The sequence below is a fragment of the Bemisia tabaci genome, chromosome 4 (genome assembly GCF_918797505.1).
Source record: "Bemisia tabaci chromosome 4, PGI_BMITA_v3".
Classification (NCBI taxonomy): Eukaryota; Metazoa; Arthropoda; class Insecta; order Hemiptera; family Aleyrodidae; genus Bemisia; species Bemisia tabaci.
In genome coordinates, this window is record NC_092796.1 from 11,727,160 (window position 1) to 11,736,693 (window position 9,534).

The 9,534-nt window shown below is 36.7% G+C and overlaps 1 protein-coding gene across 1 annotated transcript; it reads right to left on the minus strand.

Annotated features, from left to right (window-relative positions):
* Positions 1 to 919: 919 nt before the first annotated feature.
* On the minus strand, positions 920 to 9,534 carry LOC109033424 (uncharacterized). Its single transcript, XM_019046026.2, has 3 exons — positions 9,260 to 9,534; positions 5,586 to 5,897; positions 920 to 4,025 (listed from the first exon to the last, which is right to left on the minus strand). The coding sequence occupies exons 1-3, from the start codon at positions 9,314 to 9,316 to the stop codon at positions 3,831 to 3,833; spliced, it is 564 nt and encodes a 187-aa protein (XP_018901571.2). The 5' UTR covers positions 9,317 to 9,534; the 3' UTR covers positions 920 to 3,830.

Genomic DNA, 9,534 nt, shown 5'->3' on the forward strand with positions numbered 1-9,534 from the left:
TATTCTGCATAAATTTAACATCATCATTTTTCAACATGATACATGGTACACGGACTTTATGTCCACTTTTTAGCGGCTCTGGTGCTTGCACTAGAGCTGCTATTCCGGACGGTCCCAGCTGGGGAGTATCAATGCAGCATGTTACATTGTAGAGACCGCGCGTTGGTTGATGGGAATCGGCGCCATTTTCGGCTATGTTCCTTGTCATGACTTTATTTTATTGCATACTGTTTTATTGTTAGTCAATGCTATGTTGTGTATTGTATTTTTGGAATCATGGTGATACAGTCAACAATTCAAAACTTGTTTGTGCTTTTATCTCGTGATGGAAAAAATGTACTTTACGTTCAAAATTTGAAAATTTGAATTTTAAAGTTTTCGCGGTTAAGGAAGCTTTAACCACTGGGTTGGAGCTTCCTAGTCATATTACTTGATATCAGCTGATAGCAAACAAAGGTTACCAGGGAAACCGTAAACGTCTAACAACTATCGTGGCCATTGGGGTGATTATTGAAATGATATCGACTGTATGTCGCCGCTTACGACAGGACATAGCCCTATCTTAACTGTGTAATATATCGCAATTCGATATTGTTTTGATTTTTAAAAGGAGCAATTCATTCATACAGTTCCGATTAGTTAAACGACTTATCAACCAGAGATTTTTTAGGAAGCGGACCTCCAAAGAGCTTTCAAAATTAAAAGTATACAACAAGTGATAATGCCATGTATTCGCCATATCAAAGCCCAATACACATTTATACACCGGCTACGTAAATCTGCTAAGTTACAAAACATGAATCGACAGTTGTCGGATTGTACATCAATGACAAAATGTGTCTAGGCCCTCATTCTTGACTACAACTACTGCCCCCAGAGCCGCTCTCCGACGCCAATGCGTTGGAGCTTCCTGCTTGTTTTACGTCCACAGACTTTTCGTCCACAATTTTTACGTCCACAGTTCTAAAGCCCACATTATTGTTAAGTCCATTACTTAAACGTCCACTAAGTTAAGTCCACAAATGTAAAGTCCACTAAAATCAAATTCAAGCGTCATATTTTAGTCCGCGTGTAAAATTATATTGACAATATCGAAATGAGAAAATTAAGAGATAATGAGGTGTTGTTATCGTAACTCATATTTTAAATGAAATGTTAATTTCTTCTTTTGATTAATCTTTTCAAATTGTCTTTGGTAAATACTTGGTTTCATTTCTATCCTTGAAATTTCCGATATAAAATATGCCTCCAATGCACATTCTTTTTTTTAATGAAATTGATTACTTCATTTTAAAAACATTTACATTTTTAAAACGTGGTAAATATTTGTAAAACCTTTTCCAAGCAATGGCATCGATATGAATCTCAATGAGCCGTAGTTGTGATGAAAGAAACTATACAAAAATTAATAAAAGAGGAAAAAAACTAAGAAGCACGCAATTTTTTGTTTTTAACTTATTTGTACATCGACCTCCTTGAGTCAAATACGTCCAATTTTGAGCGTTTAGTTGCGCTTACACCACGCTGCAGCACAGTAAAAGCCCAAAACATAAAAGAATAAATTTGAATGCTTTGGAAATCATTAACTTTGACACGGAACGAATCTTATATTTACATAAAACACATTATATTTTCCAGTAGTACATATTTCTTTTTCATCAGTTTAAAAGGAAATAATCAATGCAGAGAGTGTAAACATTTCAAAATCATGAGTTGAAAAACGCTGACTCTGCGAGTTTAATTATTAGAGCCTAACACAGAGCGGAGCGGCGTGTTAGCAGCGCAGAACGCGCACTGGCCCCTACAAACCTAACGGGATACTTCACGCATTGCGCAACGCGTGAAGTATCCCATTAGGTTTGTAGGCGCCTATGCGCGTGTCACGCTGGTTGCCTGCCGCGCCGCAACGCTTTAAGCAACTATTTCGCGTCAGAGGCGTTGCACAGTATCCTACAAGATTGAAGGCGCACGAAATATCTAGTTAAAGAGGACTTTCAATTTTGACTGTATCTGTTACTGAAAAATGTTTAAGTTGGCATTGGAGCGTTTCCTAGGCTCCCACTTTGGTTTTCATCTTATCATATCCGTACAGTGTACACATGAACATATGTTTTTATCCGCTCTTAGAGTCTGTTCTCTCTACTAACTAACTCTTTCATGACTTGATTCATGAATGAAATGTTTTTAAGAATGAAGGAACTCTTCCCCTCTCTTAATTTAAAAATCTAAATTTTCGTATATACTCCCATTTTCACGTTAGACGATGCGCATCGTCTAATTTTGAGAAAAAGAGATAAGACATGTCACCAGATCTCAAACCAAGTGTTTAATGTTGCTATGATAATACTTGTTACAAACTTCTAAATCACATAACACTTCTATATCACTTCTACATCGATAACTATTATGTATTAAAAACTTTATACTAAATTGGAAATTACCTTCAAAGATTATTTTTTGAAATGACAAGCTGAAGAAAAGGGTTACAAATAAGGATTTTAAATGAAAGAAAAAGTTTATTGTTCGTGAATGATTTCATAATAACAGGAGTAGTTGGGATTAGTAATACTTGAGAAGTGCGCTAACTTTTATCAAATTTATTGTTCTCATTTCCAGGGCATTTAACCTCTTTTCTAGCTTTGGCACACACAAACTTTTATTGAGTGCCGAATTGAAGTTTTTAACATACATTAAATTAAAGTTGATCGCAATTCCTTCCGCTGGTGGTTCTGTACAATATGGTGACGCTGTCCGATCGTGTCGAATATAAAATCGACCCTTGAAAACAGGAAGTAAATACACTGACGAGAAGGAAAAATATGCCAATTCTTTTCAAAGGAGCTGTCAAGCGATTTTCCTAACTTTCGGGCAAAAAGACCATGACAAAGATTGTTTGACATTCTTGAAACTCCTACACTGATAAAAATATTTGTGTTGTTTTTGGTTGCCATAGGAAAATAAACACAACCCTAATTTTGTGTTGATTGTTGTACAGGTTGTGGTGAATTCAGTGCAGAACGCAATGGAGAAACTGGGAAACCCCAGAGTCGATCGAAGACTGTTTTACCTCCTGTATTTAACCAGACTTCGATGTTGAGTTTTCTCTCTGTGTATGAGCTACACGTTGCTATATTCGACGAGGAAAACACAGCATTTAAATATCACTGGCAAGCCGCGTTGCAAATTATGGCGATGATACATGTTTTTCGTGACTTTTCTTGCTGGATAGAAAAATGTTGACTTCATTTTCAAACACGAGGAACCTTATTCACAAACTATTGCCGTGATAATCTATGATCATCACTTATTTACCGCCAAAAATTACACGAAAAAAAAGCACGAGGTTGTTTGATGATATGGACAGTTCCAATTAATTATGGTAGTACCCCAATAAATTAGGTAAAAACTAAGCCAAATGTTGCAGTACTACCCTAACTTGAGTTGCGGTATTACCACAATTAATTAGAAATGTCCATATCTATCAATAAATTGGGGTAGTGCCACAATTTTAGAGGATAACCCCTGACACTTTCATTTCCGTGTACCTTTAAGATCGGAATTGGCAACGTGTAACCGATCGAACATTCCCCGTCTTTGGAGACGCAAAATTTTTAAATAATGAGAATTTTTTATATAGTTCTGCGTGGATAAACTTGGGGACATCATACATTCCGATATATTGCCTCAGTTTTTGATTATTGTGTCGTAAGTTACTCATTCCTACCGGCTACACGACTATTCCTGGTATCATGAAATCATCCAGGGGTATTTTTAATTTTTTGTTGGATAAAATTTATCCTTACTATTCTTATTTTGTAACTGTATGGGCTTTACGTTTCCTTAATAAATTTGTTCTTCTTCAAGTATTTGATATTGAAACCCTTCGCAAGCATTGCTCTGGTAAGAATGTTTTCAACGATTGGCATGGTCATCTGTATCTCCAGCTGGGATAATTGATCTCCAATTTGGTGACGAACAATATTTCGTGCTTGCTTGTCACCTATTTTGTATTTTGTTGTCAAAATCTGTAAGGGCAGATAAATTTGTATGTTAAAAAGATGTACAGCACGTTCTAGAGGGACAACATACATGAATACCTTCCATGCACATAAAAAAATGTAGATATTCCTGTTCGAGAAACCTATCTCTAGAGGCTTCTCGTTTGTATGCAATATATCGTCACCTCACAGCCAAAGTACCACAAGCGCCATGCGACGTTTCGAAATTTTAGCCGCCATTTTATTTTTACACAGAAATTGTTGGTTGAATCTGTTTGAAAATGTCACTGAATTGTATCGGCAGCACAAAGAAAATCCAGTGAACTTTTGGACAGCTCCAACTTGTCCAACGGACAGCTTTCGGAACAATTTCCCTGTGAAAAAAAAATGGCGGCGGAAATTTTGAAACGTCGCGTGATGCTTTTGATACTTTGGCCGGAAGGTGATAGTGCGCCACCCCCGGGATTGCTTCCTAGGTCTTCTCGATACCCTGTATCGAGTCTCATAAATTTGTATGGAAAATCATGAAGTAAGGTAGCTGCAAATTTCGTCAAAAAATTATACTAATGCCTTAAACATTTAAATTCACTCAGGGTCGCAAATCTTTATTCTCTCGGATAGAAAGAGTGGATTGAATTGTGAGGATAATGCTCTGAAAAATGCGGACGAACATATTTATAGATTTTCCAGAAAATGTGTATTTTGTCAGAGGGAATGGATTAATATCAAAATGTCTGTTCGAAATATTTTCATAAACACGCACCTTCAAAATTTCGAGCCTTAGGTTAAAAATAGCTTTTGAAGATAGCGAGGTGAGTGACGTCCCTTGAATTTTGAGGCTAGTCCAAAGATCTTTTAGGAACTTATATAAATGACCTAGGTGATGTGCTCGGTGAAGAAGAATTAAAGGCGCATTGAAGGAATTAAAGAATTAAATACATTTTCCAAAATTTACCGTCCTTCAAAACGAGCTTTCTGTGTGATTTTGCTGAGAATCGGACTGGACCTCCCCCTCCCCAAAGTTAGCGTACCCCAAAATAGTTTGACGTGCATAATGAGACCATAGATATGGTATTCTCTGCAAATTTTGAATGAAATCGAACTGATAGATTCTGAGATATCTCTGTAGACAGATTTGGAGGACGCCTGCGCCTGACGGACGGAAACACATTTTTTCAAGTATGGCTATTTGACTCCTGGGACCTTAAAACGTCTAGAAATGATGAAATTTCAACTTTTTTCCCCCCTTGGAGGATGACAATACTTCCTCTACTCTAGGGTAGCGAAAAAGAAAAATATGCCTACACAGTATACAGTGTGCCATCCTATAAAACCCTATTTTAGAGTAACTGAATTCGCAGGTAATTTTTAAAATTTTTGTCTTAGGTTCTTCAAATTCAAGACAAAACAGGCTGTAATGATTCAGATCTATTATAGGGAATACTCGCTTATACACGAGTCCACCCTTATCGCAACGTATCACCTGTGTGTGTAAAAATTACCCGCGAACTCAGTTACTCTCAAATAGGGTTTTATGGGATGGCACAACAGTCTAATCTATGTATATATACCGTGAGGTGCACTCACCTCGACCGCAGAGTTAAATGGGACGTAAAACATGTCGGTTCTGAAGAGCATTCTTTCGAGGATCTCCGGCTTGATTCGACTGTAAGCTTCCAGAGCTTCCTTGATTGTGTCGGGATGGTAATCTTTCAGTTCTCTCGGAATTTCTAGTTTGGGCATCACGAAGCCTTCGGGTGGTTTAGCTGTGTCGCCTCGAACATCCTTGTGCGCTTGATTCCCGCGCACTGGATTCACACGATATCGTGGTGGGGTGGGCGGTGACGACGGACCTTTAGCCGGTTTGTTTGTCTTTCTGCGGAATAAACTTGGACGTCCCTAGTAGCCAAAATATTATTTTTAATACTTATCGAAGTAGCAATTTAATATGTATCCAAATAGCTATAAAATAGGGTATAAAATAGCTGAAAATAGTTATAAAATATCCTATCTAAATACCCTATATAGTGTCCTTTTTTTCAACTATAAATACCGTATTTTATAGCTTTCTCTATAGCTATAAAATAGGTATCTGAATAGCTATTTAATAGGTAATGGAAACCTATTAAAAAGATATTTTATTTTTGAAAGAGAACCAAAATTGAGACCTTGAAAATCATAAGGTGGTAAGTGCATTGATACGTTGCCAAGATTGTGCAACTGTATACGATAAATGCAGCAAATCAAAACCATGTAGAGGCGAAACTTTTTTAGCAAAAATTCCCTGGGCCATGCTGATTTTTTTTTTTGCATTGAAGTTTGCAATTCTATATGATTTTGGTTTGCAAAAAATAAAGTTGCTCTATCATAGCAACGTTGCAATGCACTTATCATCTTATGGTTCTCAAGGCTGCAACTAAGAATAGTAAGAAAATTCACTAACATGTTTGAGAAAATACACAATAATTCTTGGGTTTCTTAAATTTGAAGGTTGAATGATGCAATTTATTCCACCCATTTAGTGTTTTAAATTATTCACTTTCCCATGAAGTACATGACTTCCCTTAATTTAATAGTCCAAATAAAGTCTTAAAGTCAATAGAGACTTTTTGTGAAAATATTGTCCGCAATATTCTTAAATGATGTGAAGGTGCCGGATTTTGTACGGATATTTTCGGAAGATTAGATGCTAACTGGGAACTGGGCATGTAACCCTTGCAACAGGATGAGTGGCTTGAAAGAAGAAAAAAACGTATTAAATAGCTATAAAATACATATTCTCAAACGGAAATTTTAAACCAAGATAAATGCGCATGGAATATCTATGAAATAGTTATAAAATATGCTATTTGTACGATACCGTATAACGTAACAAAATAAATAGCTATAAAATAGCCTATCCGGCCGATACCTATTCGATAATCCTATTTTGGCTACTAGGGGTACTTCCGATTCCTCTGCTGATTTCCGTGATGTCTTACTCGTTTGCTAGGTTTTAAGTTTGAATCATAGAATAGGTTGATAAGAACCTCATAAAAATGAAACAGAGGTAAAAAAAAGTAAAATAAAATAAAATAATTTTAAAACGTATAACGAAGCGCGCGTTCAGCAGAAAGGAACCATATGCATAAACAGCATATCTTCTTGAGGGAAAATAATTGTGCTCATATGAGCTTTTTCCCTCTGTATTGTGATTTTATGCTGAATTTTTAACGCACGTTGGCAAAAAAACTCCAACATACTGTATTACCTGTCACCAAATTAAAATAGATAATTGAATTTTTTACACGAGAGCCTTTGTGCGAATTCCTTTGAAAATTTCAAGGAATTTGCTTAATACCACGCCGAAACACTAAAATTCACACAAAAATCCGCAAAACCGTTCTTATGTAAAATATTAAATCGCCCGGTAAATTTTTTTTGTTTTTCATTTTTTTGAAGGAATTTTATTTAAATATAACGTAACTACTACAAGTATTTCCTTGTATCTATCTACATGGTTTAAAACTAAAACTAAACGAATTGCATTAATTTTACAGGGTAACGTTGGATAATACGATGATTGTATAAAATTTGGAAATAGCAGACGTGGCTTGGTTCCTTTCTGTTTAACGCCGCACGGTGGATCGAGTCTACAGGAAAGGTCGGACAAAATTCGGAAATTTTAAACGCCTACAACTCCGTTTATACAAAGTTTTGAGGTTCTAAAAGTGGTTTCATTGGTTTCCTCGTGAAATTTTCTTTGAATAGTACCCTCGAAATATAAAATGTGACGAAATCAACATAAAAATTTGCAGTATAAGTAAAAAATTTCATGTCCGACCTCTCTGATTGACTCGATCCACTGTGCGCCGTTCAATTCATCCCGATTTTGTAAATGTTTCTATTTATTTTCTATTTAGTGTATGTTCTACTTTCTATTTACATTGACTATGGAGCGAACCGTATATGATACATTCATTCTTTTGGTGGTTTCATTTATGGTTTGACGAAGATGACGATCGACGTTTTGATCATCATAGTGGTTATCTCCAGGTCGTTTTCTTTGGAATATTCGAAATTTCGCTAACCCCCGTGACATAAGGACGTAACCACCAGTGACGTGGCGTGCTTTGCGATATATCGATTGATCTGCCATTTAAACCTCTGAAAAAGGATCGATAAGGAGGGTGTCCTTAACGAAAACCTTAATAATCGATTCTTTCCCATTGCTTCAAATTGGGAATATCAATAATTATTGATTATTCATGCCTCGCCACTGGTAACCCTAACCACACGTCGCGATGGACCCTGTCCTCTATACTGCCGTGCCAAGGAAGAACGCCATATGAAAATTCGAGAGTTGCCAAATTTCCTTCACTGAAAAGTTTATTTTTGAGGAAATTAATTAATATTTTTGCGTGAAATTTTCAGGAACTTCGGGTAACATTGCGGGAACAAAATTACTTGAGAAATTGGAAGACAAATATTCATAACGACGGTGAAAGTCGGCAATCACATAACTCGGTTTGCGACGTCGCAGACTTCCTGTCATACTTTATTTTTTAAATGGGAAACTACTCAACGGCAATTCTTTAAAACTGTCATGATTTTTCTTCTCAATGCGAAGAAAATTCTGCAAAAACTTCAAGAAATAATATCAATTTGTTCTCCTTTAAAAAAATGACGTAGAGGCGGAGATTTTCAGACACCGCAAACGAGTTATGTGATTGCCGACTTTCACCGTCGATAAGTTTACCAGGAAATTCGTGCTTTATCAAAAGAAATTAGGCGAGGCCGGAAGGTTCATACGACAGCATATACTCAATTTTTTCTCGGGCTCATCTTGGAGTGTACTTACATCAGTGGCGTGGCGTGCTTTGCGATCTATCGATATTTCCCCATTTGAGGCTGTGGTAAATAATCGATTATTAAGGTGTTCGCTGCGAACACCCTGTGTATCGATACTTTTCCATAGGTTTAAATGGCCGATCAATCGATATATCGCAAAGCACGCCACGCCACTGACTTACATCCCTTCGTAAGCCGAGCGTCGTATTTATATGTGTTCGCAGACATAGTAATGGTTGTGTCATCAGCTGCGACGAATGGAAACGTATTGATTGACACGAATCGATCGACACTGGCTCAGGTCTCTCCTACCGAAGACATCCATGGTAACTTTAAAAAAAAGAAGAAAAAAAGGAAGAAGAAAAAAAACGGATTGCTAAGACTGAGTTTGGTTTCAAATGATACATGTTTCAGAAAATTGTCAAACTTACCAATTCAACATCTACGGCCAGTAGAACCAAACAAAACGCGGCGATAGTTAATTTCATCTCGGGGTGGGTAACGAACTCTCTCTTCGATTTCTACGACCGCTGTGAAAGTTCACCGACGAACTCTGAACCCGAAAGGCCCCACATCATCATTTATAACCGACGGTGAAATGCGTCATCAACTCGCTAAAAGTCACGTGTAAAAAAAAGAGGAAAAGCATAGAAACAAAATTGAACATGGATTAAAATTATAGTAAAAATCAGCCATGTTTGAAAAC

Coding starts and splice junctions, on each gene's coding strand:
- LOC109033424 (XM_019046026.2), bottom strand. CDS start 9,316: ATGAAATTAACTATCGCCGCGTTTTGTTTGGTTCTACTGGCCGTAGAT. Junction 5,898..9,259: donor TGGCCGTAGATGTTGAATTG/GTAAGTTTGACA, acceptor TTTGGCTACTAG/GGACGTCCAAGTTTATTCCG. Junction 4,026..5,585: donor CATTTAACTCTGCGGTCGAG/GTGAGTGCACCT, acceptor CTGCCCTTACAG/ATTTTGACAACAAAATACAA.